The 13,821-nt window shown below is 28.0% G+C and overlaps 6 protein-coding genes across 11 annotated transcripts; 3 read left to right on the forward strand and 3 right to left on the reverse strand.

The window, feature by feature from the left end:
• Positions 1 to 43: 43 nt before the first annotated feature.
• Positions 44 to 1,297, reverse strand: LOC122570769 (GPN-loop GTPase 3). The gene is made up of 3 exons (XM_043733588.1): positions 1,158 to 1,297; positions 771 to 967; positions 44 to 683 (listed from the first exon to the last, which is right to left on the reverse strand). The coding sequence occupies exons 1-3, from the start codon at positions 1,200 to 1,202 to the stop codon at positions 80 to 82; spliced, it is 846 nt and encodes a 281-aa protein (XP_043589523.1). The 5' UTR covers positions 1,203 to 1,297; the 3' UTR covers positions 44 to 79.
• LOC122570771 (replication protein A 32 kDa subunit-like) lies at positions 1,187 to 3,148 on the reverse strand. Of its 3 annotated transcripts, none has more exons than XM_043733591.1 (3): positions 2,442 to 3,148; positions 1,961 to 2,360; positions 1,187 to 1,307 (listed from the first exon to the last, which is right to left on the reverse strand). In XM_043733591.1, exons 1-3 carry the CDS (start codon positions 2,695 to 2,697, stop codon positions 1,289 to 1,291), a joined length of 675 nt encoding a protein of 224 aa, XP_043589526.1. In that variant the 5' UTR covers positions 2,698 to 3,148; the 3' UTR covers positions 1,187 to 1,288. The 3 variants fall into 3 exon arrangements, with proteins under 3 accessions (XP_043589526.1, XP_043589525.1, XP_043589524.1); XM_043733590.1 differs by lacking the exon at positions 1,187 to 1,307 and having other exon boundaries at positions 1,874 to 2,360; positions 2,442 to 2,729; positions 2,819 to 3,147; XM_043733589.1 differs by lacking the exon at positions 1,187 to 1,307 and having other exon boundaries at positions 1,874 to 2,360; positions 2,442 to 3,146.
• LOC122570765 (N-alpha-acetyltransferase 25, NatB auxiliary subunit) lies at positions 1,269 to 8,137 on the forward strand. 2 transcript variants are annotated; one of them, XM_043733575.1, is made up of 11 exons: positions 1,269 to 1,405; positions 3,797 to 3,973; positions 4,099 to 4,323; positions 4,433 to 4,686; positions 4,774 to 4,997; positions 5,074 to 5,383; positions 5,474 to 5,778; positions 5,861 to 6,119; positions 6,197 to 6,442; positions 6,520 to 7,128; positions 7,210 to 8,137. In XM_043733575.1, exons 2-11 carry the CDS (start codon positions 3,913 to 3,915, stop codon positions 7,432 to 7,434), a joined length of 2,718 nt encoding a protein of 905 aa, XP_043589510.1. In that variant the 5' UTR covers positions 1,269 to 1,405; positions 3,797 to 3,912; the 3' UTR covers positions 7,435 to 8,137. The 2 variants fall into 2 exon arrangements, with proteins under 2 accessions (XP_043589510.1, XP_043589511.1); XM_043733576.1 differs by lacking the exon at positions 1,269 to 1,405 and adding an exon at positions 1,576 to 1,967.
• Positions 8,138 to 8,322: 185 nt separating this feature from the next.
• LOC122570772 (replication protein A 32 kDa subunit-like) lies at positions 8,323 to 9,962 on the forward strand. The gene is made up of 2 exons (XM_043733592.1): positions 8,323 to 9,044; positions 9,205 to 9,962. The coding sequence occupies exons 1-2, from the start codon at positions 8,801 to 8,803 to the stop codon at positions 9,660 to 9,662; spliced, it is 702 nt and encodes a 233-aa protein (XP_043589527.1). The 5' UTR covers positions 8,323 to 8,800; the 3' UTR covers positions 9,663 to 9,962.
• A 24-nt stretch (positions 9,963 to 9,986) lies between these two features.
• LOC122570767 (GPN-loop GTPase 1) lies at positions 9,987 to 12,047 on the forward strand. Of its 3 annotated transcripts, none has more exons than XM_043733583.1 (5): positions 9,987 to 10,088; positions 10,534 to 10,782; positions 10,849 to 11,213; positions 11,294 to 11,523; positions 11,631 to 12,047. In XM_043733583.1, the coding sequence occupies exons 2-5, from the start codon at positions 10,542 to 10,544 to the stop codon at positions 11,968 to 11,970; spliced, it is 1,176 nt and encodes a 391-aa protein (XP_043589518.1). In that variant the 5' UTR covers positions 9,987 to 10,088; positions 10,534 to 10,541; the 3' UTR covers positions 11,971 to 12,047. The 3 variants fall into 3 exon arrangements, with proteins under 3 accessions (XP_043589518.1, XP_043589516.1, XP_043589517.1); XM_043733581.1 differs by lacking the exon at positions 9,987 to 10,088 and adding an exon at positions 10,114 to 10,159; XM_043733582.1 differs by lacking the exon at positions 9,987 to 10,088 and adding an exon at positions 10,176 to 10,384.
• A 68-nt stretch (positions 12,048 to 12,115) lies between these two features.
• Positions 12,116 to 13,782, reverse strand: LOC122570783 (heat shock factor protein 5-like). Its single transcript, XM_043733623.1, has 3 exons — positions 13,135 to 13,782; positions 12,578 to 12,677; positions 12,116 to 12,375 (listed from the first exon to the last, which is right to left on the reverse strand). The coding sequence occupies exons 1-3, from the start codon at positions 13,582 to 13,584 to the stop codon at positions 12,284 to 12,286; spliced, it is 642 nt and encodes a 213-aa protein (XP_043589558.1). The 5' UTR covers positions 13,585 to 13,782; the 3' UTR covers positions 12,116 to 12,283.
• Between the last annotated feature and the right edge of the window lie 39 nt (positions 13,783 to 13,821).

The raw sequence follows: 13,821 nt of genomic DNA on the forward strand, positions 1-13,821 counted from the left end.
TTGTTTGTATTTCATTGGCATTCGAAAGTAAATTTCAAAAGAATATTTCATAAAAATATTTTATTGAGTAAAGCTATTTTCATGTATTTGCATCATAGTTTACATCTTTATCGTCGTTATCAGTAGGTTCATCAAAATCTCTAATCTTAACATCAGCATCCTCTCCATATTGAATAATATTGTCAACCGTCAGTTTAATATCTGCCATACTTTCTTCGTTTTTTATATTTAATGGATAAAAACGCACCAAACTGTAGTCCTCTATAAGCCTTCCTATTGCTTCAGTGAGGTTTTTGTATTTTTCATTCCAAGAATCTTTCTCCATGTCTGATAATAAACTGTATGGATCAGGTTCTAAATATTTGTCTAGTTGCTTTTTTGCACTTTTTGACAGTAAATCCATTTTACTAAGGAGATTAATATGTGGTAATTCTAAATTAATCATCACACTAAGTGCAGCCATTGTACCTGATAAAAACTTTGATCCATCAACCATGAATTGACTATCTATTAAAAATATCCCACATATGCGAAAATTGAGATTTTGCAACATTGTTATTAATTGACGAATAACTGTCATATGTGTATATAGCTCTATTTGTCCTGGACAATCAAAGATGATATAATCATCATCCACATCACCTAATTTTTCCTCTAACCATGATGAGTTTTCTATTAAATACCTACAAATAAAATTTTACTGTAAATGTAAAATGTTTAATTTTACTATAATCTTTATACAGAAAGTAAAATTTATTTCATAAACTTACTCCATACAAAATACAAGACCACCATTAGGTCCAAATCGTAATTCATCATCTTCCATAGCATCATCTAACTGAATTAATTCTCTTATATCAACTAAAGGTTCATAATCAAAATATTCTGCTGCTGGGTCTAAATTTACTACTTCTATTACTTGTCTTTCACTGGCTGCATGTTGTTGCATAGCAGAACAATAAGTGGACTATATAAAAAGATTATTAATATTAATGTGTAATATAATACATATTTAATAAAAAGTATGTGTGTATTGTTTAATACTTATATTAATATAATTATGCGTTCATTTTAATTTAGTTGCACATTTCAATTGCATCGTTTTCGTATACTTATACTTTACATTCATAAGTTTTAATAAAAGAGAAAGAGAATACCTTTCCGCTACCGGCTGGTCCCATCACAAGTTGCGCGTATCTCATTTTGCTCTTCTGTTTTTAAATTAATATCATACGAATTAAATAAAATACACTTATGCGTTACAACCGTTGGAAGTGATCACATTCTACTATTTGAGGTTGTCAAACCTGATGATTTTGAGTAATAAAAGGTTAATGTTTAGGTTAGAATTTTCACAGTTTGTGCAAATGTAATTTTTATAGTGAAATAAAATTTTTATGATTAGGTGAGTTATACTTTATTAGTTATTTTGGTAAAAATAAATGAGAAAGAAAAGAGATTATAAATTTTCTACGTATTACTATATTTAGACATTATAAAACACTAGTTATGAAATTTTGCAGTAAAATATAATAAAAATAATTCATTACAGTTTCTATAACAAGTACATAAAATCTGTATTGTTAAGAAATTTATTGAATATTAAAAATAAAAGTTCTTATAAATAATACATCAATGAAAAGAAGTTTCCACATTAACATTTATTAGCTTACAAAGAGTAAAAGTAAATGGAAAAATTTATACTGCTTCCTGAGATTGATGCACATATAGAAAAATTAAAAAAAATTACATACATTTACATAGCACATATACTATTTTACTGTTGTATATCTATTCTTTTGATATGTTACAAATTGAACAAAAGACCTTGATATTTGTGATAAATAGAAAAAATTTTCAACTTATATCAATTGTTTAAGTTGTTTTAAAATAATCATCTGAACTCGTTGTATATATATGGCCTTCAGAAGATAAAAAATCTAAAATTTCATCTACTTGCCCCGAAAGTGAGTTTGGTACTTTTTCTTTAATTTTATCTCTTTCAATACCAGATTCAGTATCATTTTGTGCATGAATAATTTTATAAACTAAAGTTTGTGCTTCTGACATTCCATAATAAGCAGCTTCTCCATTTAGATCATTTTTATTGTTTTGCTCTTTCTCTAATGTTGTAACATCTTTTGCCATCATTCTAGCTTTCAGTGTAACATAAGTAACTTCAAGAATATGATTTGTTAATTCATTCAAGGTTTGTAGTGGCCACATGCGTAAAATTAAAATATGTCGCTTATCAGTTTGTTCTCTAAGAAAACCAACTACGCGAACATATGTATTTATTTGCATTGTTGTATCTGATGACTTTTTATCCATTTCTAACCATTTGAGCGCAGTGATAGTACCTAAATATATAAATACAGAAAGAACTAAAAACCAAGAAGAAAGAAACTTAGAAAAAGGAATAAACATTAATTAAATTAAACCTGTTTCATCTTCAATATCATATGATATTTTTGTTGTTGTCTCTTCAACATTACGTATTAATCCAACAACCATAAACATACGAACCGGGATCTCCCATAATTTTGGTTCGTCAGTGGAAGAAAAAGAAAGTAAATTTCCTATCATAGCAGGAACAATAGTTTGTTTTTTACGCTCTTTTGTTCCGTCTGTTTTGTTGAAACTTTCCAAAAATCCACCTCGAGGATTTATACTGCTATCCAAATCTGATGACCACATATCGATGTTTAATTGATTATTTTTACAGAATGCTAAATTTTGAAAATTTTGCGTTCATAAGTATCGGTATGTGACAAGAGTAAATTATAACTAAAGTCATACGATTTACGCGCGAACGTACAATCATAAGTTATATATACATATAGACTAGATTCGCAATGAAATAAAACTGAAAGTGTACATAGTCTGTTCAACCAGACAAGGCAGTAAACGTAAATAAATTTGATTGTGTGGTTGCAACTATTGGTTGTCGACTAGTGAAACTCGAGTTTACGTTTACTGCGTCGTTTCGTTCAACAGGCTATACATTGCACCTTACACGATTTACGACTTTATACTATGCTATACTACTTGTAATAGTTTACAAAACTTCACAAACGCATCGTGCTACAATAATATACAATATGCAATAAACGATATATATGAATTCTATGAAGTCAGTAATATGCGAAATAACAATAATACATACATACATAAGCGATATATTTTACACATAATTATACAATAAATCAGTTTAAATTTTCCTCTTTTTTATTTCCTAATTTCTAAGAATTTCTCTAGATATAATCTCTGAGAGTAACTTCACATTATTTTACCAAAAGCAAATTCACGCAATAGCGCAACACGAATATTTCTGGCGCGAATTTTATCTTTTATGTATATATATAATACTATTTTAATCATTTTTTTTTATGTTAGATTTGAGGACTATAATTTGATAATTTTTATCATTAATTGAAATAAAAATGAGTATGCCCTCAAAATAAAATTATGTACGTTTACTATCTCTGAGTATACCAAAGGTGGTTTTTCTCTATATGGTATTTGAGAATTTTAACTTCAATTTTTCATTCTACATAATTATCATATTGTAAAGTAAAAGTTGGATTAATTATTTATTTATTTTTTAATTATTAATTATTTGTAATAAAATTTAACAATTAATAAAACAATTAGTTCCATTGAATTATTCTAGTTCTTTATTTAATATCGATATAGGAAAGAATATTTTGTATGAATTAAAAAATATTTATTTCTTTATTATAATCTCCGAAATCTAAAAATATACCTATTTTTTTTATTTCGATCTTTTTTAAAGTCGTAAGAAGCCACAATATGCAAAAAAAATCAATGCAAATGTGCCTTATGACACGAACATGTCATGGACGAAGGAAAACTTTGGTTTGTTGATTTAAAATTACTGCAAAAAATATCATGGCGTCTAAGACCCGTGCGGACAATATTGTTAATGAACGCCGTTTACGTCCGATATATGGCAAGTATATTGTTGATATTACTATTAATGAATAATTATTTATATTTCTTAAGTCATAAGAGAACGTGCTTTCAGTACTTGACCGGTAACGAGGTTATGTAACATTATTGCACTGTGGATTTCAGATTGGTTGGATAATGGAAATAATAAGAAAGCTCTTCAAGAAGCAGATAAAGTGCTTAAGAAGCAGCCAAGCAATCAATGTGCTAGGGTACTCAAAGCTTTGGCTTTATTACGACTTGGTAAAGAAAATGAATGTCAAATTATTATGGATAAAGTACGTTCTGAGATTCCGTGTGAGGACTGTACTCTGCAGGTCATGAGCATTTGCTATAGAGAAAGACACCAACGTAAGTGCAAGTTGTACTCTATTATTTCTTACACATATCGGTAATTGTAATTGCTACATATATATTAAATTATTGAAAGAACTGAATATGGTATTGAATTTATTTACAGCTGATAAAATTAGTGAAGTGTACGAAGCTGCAGTTAAAGTAGATCCTAGCAATGAAGAATTATTAACACATCTCTTTATGTCTTATGTTCGTCTTGGAGATTTTAAAAAACAGCAAAAAACAGCACTTGCCTTATATAAACTAAAACCAAAAAATCCTTACTACTTCTGGGCTGTGATGAGCATAGTTATGCAAGCTATACATTCAGATGAAAAGTTAGCGAAAGGAGTTACTTTACCTTTAGCAGAAAGAATGGTTTGTAGATTAATGTAAAATTATTCTAGTATGACAAAGTATAAAATGTTTTATTGGTAGCTTTTACATTATTTTAATAAAAATTAGGTACTAAAATTAATTAAAGAAGGAAAAATGGAAGCAGAACAAGAAGTGCAACTTTACTTAATGATATTAGAACTTCAAGGTAAAAATGAAGAAATGTTAAATGTTTTATCAGGGCCATTAGCTTCACATCTTTCGTCTGTTTCACAACACAAAGCAGCACTTTTATTAAGATTGGAACGTTTTTCTGAAGCAGTTAATGCATATAAGGAACTCATCAGTGAAAAGTGAGTGTAATGTAGTGTATGTGCACTTTAAGTAATAATGTTCTAATGTTTTATACTACTTGTGTATTATAAATAGTGTTGACAATTGGGCATATTACCAAGACTATCTTCTTGCTGCTCTTAAATTTCAAAAGCCAGAAGAATGTTTAAATTTCCTTAATAAGATCATAACAACATTAGAGAAAAAATGTAGAGCTCCTTACCTTGCAAAATTTGAATTATTAAAGCTTACTCAAAATGGTGAAATTATCGAAAATGTTACTGAACCAATTGACTTAATGTATCAGTATTTTTCACAATTTGGAGAAAAAAGTTGTGTAGTTGGAGACTTACGTTTATACTTACATTTATTAACACCTATGGGCAAGCAACAGTTGATTCAAAAGGTAAGTAATAAGATAGCAAATTGTATCATTCAGATAAAAGTAACAATTCATTTGTATGATATTTTATTCCGAATACTGTTATGTTTTTAGATAGAAGAAAGTGTTGGTGTCAAACCTGATGGATTCCCAACTAATTTGCAGCAAATGCAGAGACACATTCATTTAGAACAATTACGTCGTATTTGTGGTTTTCATCATCCTCCAAATATTGATATAAATAAGCAGAAACAATTGGTAGAACGATTATGTAAATTATATAAGAAGGGTAATGAATTATGTCCAATTGAAGATAGATTACCAACAGACTTCTGTCCAGCAGATTCTTATATTCTTCTAGCAACGCACTTATTGCATGAATTATGGTGCAATACAAATGATGCAGTGTATCTTTATAGGTAATTATATTATATTTTTAAGTAAAAAAAGTATTTATGGAAAAATTTAGTATGTAATAAAAATAATAATATATATTTATAGGGCAATGGAATTATTAGAACGTGGTTTATTATCAAGTCCGGCTAATTTTTATATAAAAATTCTACTAATACGAATCTATTTGGAAGCAGGACTAGTAGGTGCAGCTGATCATGTTTTTACATTGTTGGATGTTAAACATATTCAGTTAGATTCATTGGGTTATTTACATGCACCATTACTTGCTCCACTTGGCCATCTTACATTAGCTACCATAACTTTAGATCATACTACTAAATTTTTTATTGCAAATTACAAAGATGTATGTATTTGTATATTATAAAATTCTTTTAATTAATAAGTAGAATTCTATCTAATTCAATTATGATATGTGATTAGAGCGCAGATCATTTAACGTTTGCCTATAAATACGGAAGTTTTGTAAAGATTCAAGAATTTGTGGAGTTAAAAGAACGTTTGGAAAATTCTTATCACTTTGTTATGACTACTGTAGATAAGATGCTTTTGGAATTAGGTTGGTGCAGTAGTTCCACGTCTTTAATTTCTGCTTTAGATAATATGGATATACAACTAATCGAGGATTCTGTTCGATTGAATTCTTTACGAGATAATCGTGATTTGGAGGTAATCCTATATCCATAACATATTAAGAAAGAAAACATAAAATTTAAAAGACTTGATGCAATCCTTTACTTAAACAGGTTGTTCCTGGATGGGAACCACTTACGGAAAACGGAGAGGATATTAGAATGCAAGAAGAAACACGCATATGTATGTTAAGATTACTAGCAGTGCGAGATTTAATGTTAAAAATTTTAGCAGCATGTGTAGCACCTGACAGTTCCTCTCTTCTGATTCGATTTTCTAATGAACTGAAACAGCTGGATAATGAACAAATTCCTTCGATTCTTCAAAAATTTGAATTAGAGGGGAGAAAGAATAGATCATGTAAAATGTTAGTTCCTATGGATGCAGTCGAAAGGTTATGCGAAGCTCATTACTCCGAACAATTGAAGACAATCGCCCGACTTGCAGAATCGCTTGCTCAGTCACGTTATCCTGATTTTGAATGTATTCAGATGTTGCGAGTTTCACCATGCCTTCAGACAATAGATATCCCTGAGAAGAGAATTCCAATGTCTTTCAAGCATTTTTTACTGAGAGCGTCAACGTGTAGCGAATCTCTCGCAATTATTAGTGCCATATGTACTCTGTGTGCAACACAATTACAACCTAAGACTTCGCAAAAGAAGAATAAGAAAAAATGTAATAAACAAATAACATCTATTTCATTAAATGATAATGATCATGTAAGTTAATCAAATGAATTGATATTAGCTGTTTACTTTAATTTAAGCAATGTTTTCATTTGTTTGTTTACTGTGTTACAGAGTTGGAAAGAAATAGTAATGGTACTTGAAGAGAGGATTCAAAATTTAGATTCAGTACTAACAGAATTTGAAAAATACCAGTTATATACTGGGCTGAGTAACGATGAAGATGATTTGTGTGCTACAATAATTAAATATGGTCAAGATAGTTTAGGACAAAGTTGCAGATCATTAAAATCTCGAGTTCAGAGTACGCTAAAACTTCTAAGCAGTTTAACAAGCTGAAACTGTAAGAAAATTCTTGTACAAAGAATATCCATCCAGCTATTCATTGATTTCTAAAACCAGTTATTGTGTACATAGTTATTAGTCTTAATCAATTATAAATATTGACTGAATTGTTTATTGGAAATCAACTTTTTAAATTGTTTTAATTTCATACTAAATTCATAAATAATTTTTAATTTAGAAATATTTCATATGCACAAATTTTGGTATATTCACGTTGAAGTGGAATACACTGCCGTCTTATGTAAATTATATATTTTTAAAGTAAGTAAACAGTATATTTGACAAAAAAACATTAAATTAATAAAACTTGGTTAAATCTAAATTCTGTTATCCTTGGATAACAGAATATTGAAAAGTGTTTTCTAAACCGTTAACTTTATTTATAATCATTTAAAAATTGGTGTACAACTTTTTTATTGTATTAGAAGTTATTGAAATTAAAATGCAATTGTTTATTATTTTCATATAAATTTTTAACTTATATATATTAAGTACATGTTTACATAGAGGTGTGTATAAATTCTTATACGTGAAAAATATCATAAGGTTGAAATTAATTAATTTAAAAACATGTTACTCTAGAGTAAAATAGTTTTTCTCTAATATCAAAGTTTTTTATTTGTATTTTGCTTCTTCCATTGTATATGAATAAATTTATCACTTGTTAATCATGTAATTTAAGTAAGTACTTGATTGAACTGTATGAAATTAATAAATTGGATAAATTTATATGAAACGAAAAAAATTGTATCTATTTATATATTTAAGTAATTTTAATTAGCTAATATCAGCTAATATAGATCTTAATTAATTATATTTAGACATTAATTGACTTTATCTAAATCAGATATTTTTGTTTAAACAAGAACATTATTAGTCATTAATATATTAGCAAACTAGAATAAAGATGTGTGTATTAAGAAATTATATTTATATATTTTAAAAGGTTGTATTGGCTGTTATTCATATTGATAAGATTATTATCAGATTGGTACAATTCTGTGGGGGATATGTTTCTGTAGGGAGAGTTTTTATATTGTATATTCTATATATATTTTCGACTTATCTTTATAATAGGTTAATTTCTTATCAGTCGCTATATCTTCAGTTATATATTTTATATTAAACGGTAAGTATGTGTGTAAATATATATGTGTGTCCATGACATTAAGCACTCTATGAGCATGCAACAACATTCAGTATTCATTAATGTGTTTGAACTTGTCAATCGGCGAATACGCGGTTTAAGTTTTAAAACATATATTTCATATATTATTGAATTATATTTCATATAATATTTATATCAAGTGTTGTAACAAAATTTTTTTCGTGATAATTTATTCCGTACTGCGTATTGACAATGTGGTCTAACCTGGACAGTACTTTTGTGAGTGCATCAGGAGGATTTTTGAATGATAGTCAGGATCAAAGTGACGGAAATAAAAAAACTGGTAAAAGAATCAAGAAAATAATTCCTGTTATGATTCAACAGTTAACACAACTTAATGACATTTTGGAAGGTAGTATTGTTACTCTTGTAGGAATTATACACCATATAGAGAAGAGTAGCACAAAAGTGACATATGAAATTGAAGATGAAACAGGTATCAGAAAGGAATATTTTGAAATTTATGTAATTCTAGAGATAAATTGCTATTATTAATATAATTTTTTATGTTAGTATATAATTATTTGCTATTTATTAGATCAAATAAATTTTTGAAGAAATATGATAAAATTAATATATTAATTGATTAATTACAGGTCATATTACATGTTTCCAATGGTTGGCAGTGGGAAAGCCAGAATCAATAATTAATTTAAATACCTATGTACGAGTATTTGGATACATAAGAGAACAAACTGAAATCAAACATATATTAATTTTAAGGATTTGGCCTTTGACTACCTTGAATGAGTTAACTAATCATTTATTGGAAGTGACCTATGTAACATTAAAGATTCAAAAGACTTCTAATAATGAAGATAAAAGTTCTGATGTCCCTATGCTAGATGACAATCTTGGGTTGACTAAAGAACAAACTATAGTCTATAAGATCATTCAAGCAGAAAATCATAGCGAAAATGGAATAGAAAGAAAGACTCTCAAGAACCGTGTGCCAAAGAATATGTTACCAACAGTTGATGAGATAATTGACTTTCTTACAAGTGAAGGACATATTTATACTACTTTTACAGATGATCACTTTAAGACAACATAATTATGCAAGTAGATGCAGAATTTTATTGTTCAAACCTAATTTAAGAAAGATCTAAAGTTATCTGAACCTATTGAAAAATTAATATGTACATTCTATATAATTATTGTATAGAGATTTTTGTATTACATAGACGTAATATTAAGAAATAAATTTGAATTCATGTCTTGTGTAATTGATAACAATTATGAATAATTGTTCTAAATATGCGTACAAATATTATTTTTTAAAAATAAACGATTAATTCAATATCAATCGAGTGCTACCTAATATAAAGTATGATTGTTATATTATATCATTATTATATCATATTATATTATTATACAGGACGATTCTCCTGTTAGTTGATTCAAAGCCAGTGCCGCCAACCATACCGTGGAAACTCCATGTTAATTGATAAGATTTAGTCCCCACTCGCACACCTAATTAGTAAGGCGATATTATGTTATATTCAATATTTAATAATAAAATGTTACAACAATCCATTCTTAAAGTTTCAAGTATTATTTAACATATTATTTTAATTTTATCTATATTTCGTAGACAAAACGTAGTTGACATTCTATCATCATACGTGCATAAAGATTTAACTCTGTTTATGTTTGTTTTTAACATATTCTGAAGAAAATTTGAAAACTTCATTTATACATTGAGTTATGATTAAAAAGTCTATTAGAAGAACTTTATAATTAACTTGTAATTTATATTAGTATAAAAATTAATATGTGAGTTACATTGTGTTTAAAAAATTTTAGTTAGGTTATCAAATATGAATTATTGAAATGATTTCTTTTAGATTAATTTGCTACACTATAAATATGCAGACTTTATATTCTTTAATTATTCAATAACAAGTTTTCAAAAATATTTACAGAATTCAATATGTCTGAATCTATGGATATTTCTGAATCTGCTAACGAAAATATTTTTACCCAACCTGATGTATCTGCTCAAATAAGTAAGAAGGAGAAGAAGCCAACATGTATCATCATTCTTGGAATGGCCGGGTCTGGCAAAACCACATTTGTACAAAGACTTGTTTCAGTATTATACAAAACAGGAAAACCTTATGTAATAAATTTAGACCCTGCATGTAGAGAAGTTCCTTATCCTGCTAACATAGGTAATATATTATATTATTACTGTTTTTTCACTACAAATATGTTTTAATAAATTCTTAATGCTTTAGATATTAGAGATACTGTCAATTATAAGGAAGTGATGAAACAGTATAGTTTAGGACCAAATGGTGGTATTGTTACTGCCCTAAATCTTTTTTCTACAAAATTTGATCAAGTTATAGAACTTATTGATAAAGGAGGCAAAGAGCATGAATATGTAATTTTGGATACTCCTGGGCAAATAGAAGTTTTTACATGGTCAGCAAGTGGGACAATCATAACAGAAGCTTTAGCATCTGAGTTTCCAACGATTATAGTGTATATATTAGATACTGTAAGAAGCGTTAATCCTGTAACATTTATGTCTAACATGCTTTATGCATGTTCTATACTTTACAAAAGTAAATTACCATTTATTGTTGCTATGAATAAGGTAATTGTTAAAGTACATAATATTATTGTGTTATCTAGTAATTAATCTAATGATATAATTCTATATATGTATGTTTTAAGATTGATATCATCGAACATAGTTATGCAGTAGACTGGATGCAAGATTTTGAAGCATTCCAGGAAGCTTTGGATTCAGAAACGAGTTATATTAGTAACTTAACACGTAGTATGGCTCTTACACTTGATGAATTTTACAGTCATTTACGTAGCTGTGGAGTTTCTGCTGCAACAGGAGCTGGTATTACTAAGTTTCTTGAACTTATTAAAGATGCAGAAGAAGAATATGAAAGGTAAATGAAGTTCATATATCAATAGTATTTATAAAAAATATTATTATTAATATCATTAATTAAAATAATAATGTTATGAAATGCAAAATGTAAATTTTCCGTTAAAGAGAATATAAGAAAGCTTGGAAGAGAATGAAGATTAAACGAGATGCTCAGCGACAAAAGACAGAGAAAGAACAACTTGAAAAAGCAACTCAGGAAGCTACAGGAGAAAGTATGCCATTAATAACAACAGTTAATAGTGGAAGAGAAATTTCAGATATATATTTAAAACATGCTGGTAATGAATCAAGTGAAGATGAAGAAGGTGAGGAAAATTCATTTAATAACGAAGAAGATGAAGAAGAAAGAAAGGAAGCAGAGTCCTTCAAAATTTTTTTAAATAGACATAAAATGCAACAAAAGAAACATATATCTGATCAACCTACAACAAGTAGTGATACATAGCATGAAAAGAAATGTTTGTATTAAAAAATAAATTTTGTTATTAACAAATAAATTGTACGTTTAATATAAAGATATTATATTTTGAACTTTACATTTTATAATTACATATTTAATGGAAAATGTTATTTTACATAATATTTATTTTCTAAATGACAATTGTCCTAAGAATACTTAAATATTATAATAATATTGATAATGCAGAAAGTTCAAATAACATATAAAATAATATATTTTTCATAAGATATGTAACTAATAGTTTTAGAAAAATTTGTCCACAACATAAACACTGGGAGCAAGTTGTATGTCATTTGAGTTATCCTTTTTTGAAGAAATTGGTACCGAATTTTTTGTAATCCAATCTATAAGTGGGTTCATGGTTTCGTGGCGTATATAAACTATTAAATACTGAAATTTTATTATGTTAAGATTAATTTTTAATAGAAATTCTGTATTTTATATTGGTTAATAAATTTCTTTTAATGATATTTTTCAATACTACTAAATTTAAGGATGTTTTCAAGTGAGCCGCGGAGCAATTAAATAAATATACAAACAATGAAATAAATTAATAAATATGTTTGATTCATAAAGACTTAGATTACACTACCTTTCTCAGGGGAATTTAAAGTATTTTCATCTTTTAATATACGATTTTGCTTTTGCTGGTATTCTCGCGATATTTGTTCTAGTGCTTTCGTTAACGCCAACTGGAAACAATCAAAATCTTGTGAAATACAAAAACTACAATTACAATTTTTTGTAAGTTTTTCTGTTGAATATAGCCAAGATTTCAGGATAGTTGATTAAAAATATCTTCTTTCAAAATGATGATTTTTAAATTAATTTATTTAAACAAAATTACACAAGTTCCAATTTTTATTAAAATCTTATTAAATAGGTATATCTTAGACATAAAATTTCTAAGAGGATTTAGGATAGGATATAGAATATGCATATGTATTTGAACTTTAAACTTGAAAGAAACATTTTACAAAAAAATTTTATAGAAGTCATGCTTTCTACATGTAATTTATACAGGATTTTATAAGGAAAGCTAGTCGATGCCAATATTATTTTTGTCACTGAAGAAAAAAAAGAAGAAGAATCATTTTTCAATTAATTTAATTTATCAAGGAGAACAAAGTATTTCCAATTTTTATTTACCCGGCACATGTGTAAACGCGATAGGTGATCGGACTCCTTGCTTAAAAAATTCTGTTCCGCGGCACATTTTGCATTAAGCCGTCGACAGTGTCTCATTTTTCCGGCAGTTTTCCTGTATACTCTTGACAAGAGATCGGGCCTTCCAGTACGAAAATTTTCATGCAAAAACTCATGAACGTCCGGATTGTGAGAATTACAAATTGGATCTCTATTATGTGACGTCACTTTCCGGAAGCCGTACAGATTCAGCTGCCTGATAAAGCTCGTAATGTTTTTCGTTTTGAAGATGGAATTACCCGCGTCGAGATACTGTTCTTGAAATTTCTTGTAATCAAGAAGAATCGTATTACCATTAAGGCTCCAACGAATGGCACCACTTTTGCATTCGTTCACTATACGCCATAATTTTTGCGGAAATCGCAATGAAAGGAATATGCAATCGTCGTACATGTTCGATTCGAAAGTAGCATTTATAGTCGTCTATAGAACGCAGAACGAAACTAAACACTGCAAATCTCTCTCTTCTCTTTCTCGAATCCGATCGATTATCTTTTGCAAACAAAATACTATCGTATCACAGCAACAATATTTCTTCTTTTGGAATGGTCTGAACTATTTTAATCTCTTGGCGCGAGCTTGAAATATTAAAAAAAGCACAATTTTTAAATACATCATAGAAGAAGTAAT

This window comes from Bombus pyrosoma, linkage group LG9 (genome assembly GCF_014825855.1).
Source record: "Bombus pyrosoma isolate SC7728 linkage group LG9, ASM1482585v1, whole genome shotgun sequence".
NCBI classification, from domain to species: domain Eukaryota; kingdom Metazoa; phylum Arthropoda; class Insecta; order Hymenoptera; family Apidae; genus Bombus; species Bombus pyrosoma.

Excerpts from the sequence above, each read along its gene's own strand:
- LOC122570769 (XM_043733588.1), bottom strand. The coding sequence starts at position 1,202 with ATGAGATACGCGCAACTTGTGATGGGACCAGCCGGTAGCGGAAAG. Across the intron at positions 968-1,157 it reads GACCAGCCGGTAGCGGAAAG|TCCACTTATTGTTCTGCTAT; the intron begins GTATTCTCTTTC and ends CTTTTTATATAG. Across the intron at positions 684-770 it reads GGTCTTGTATTTTGTATGGA|GTATTTAATAGAAAACTCAT; the intron begins GTAAGTTTATGA and ends TTTTATTTGTAG.
- LOC122570771 (XM_043733590.1), bottom strand. The coding sequence starts at position 2,697 with ATGTGGTCATCAGATTTGGATAGCAGTATAAATCCTCGAGGTGGATTT. Across the intron at positions 2,361-2,441 it reads TGATATTGAAGATGAAACAG|GTACTATCACTGCGCTCAAA; the intron begins GTTTAATTTAAT and ends TTATATATTTAG.
- LOC122570765 (XM_043733575.1), top strand. The coding sequence starts at position 3,913 with ATGGCGTCTAAGACCCGTGCGGACAATATTGTTAATGAACGCCGTTTA. Across the intron at positions 4,324-4,432 it reads CTATAGAGAAAGACACCAAC|CTGATAAAATTAGTGAAGTG; the intron begins GTAAGTGCAAGT and ends ATTTATTTACAG. Across the intron at positions 7,129-7,209 it reads CATTAAATGATAATGATCAT|AGTTGGAAAGAAATAGTAAT; the intron begins GTAAGTTAATCA and ends ACTGTGTTACAG.
- LOC122570772 (XM_043733592.1), top strand. The coding sequence starts at position 8,801 with ATGTGGTCTAACCTGGACAGTACTTTTGTGAGTGCATCAGGAGGATTT. Across the intron at positions 9,045-9,204 it reads TGAAATTGAAGATGAAACAG|GTCATATTACATGTTTCCAA; the intron begins GTATCAGAAAGG and ends GATTAATTACAG.
- LOC122570767 (XM_043733581.1), top strand. The coding sequence starts at position 10,129 with ATGTTACAACAATCCATTCTTAAAGTTTCAA. Across the intron at positions 10,160-10,533 it reads ATCCATTCTTAAAGTTTCAA|AATTCAATATGTCTGAATCT; the intron begins GTATTATTTAAC and ends AAATATTTACAG. Across the intron at positions 10,783-10,848 it reads TCCTTATCCTGCTAACATAG|ATATTAGAGATACTGTCAAT; the intron begins GTAATATATTAT and ends TTAATGCTTTAG.
- LOC122570783 (XM_043733623.1), bottom strand. The coding sequence starts at position 13,584 with ATGTACGACGATTGCATATTCCTTTCATTGCGATTTCCGCAAAAATTA. Across the intron at positions 12,678-13,134 it reads CGCGTTTACACATGTGCCGG|TTGGCGTTAACGAAAGCACT; the intron begins GTAAATAAAAAT and ends GATTGTTTCCAG. Across the intron at positions 12,376-12,577 it reads TTTAAATTCCCCTGAGAAAG|TATTTAATAGTTTATATACG; the intron begins GTAGTGTAATCT and ends ATAAAATTTCAG.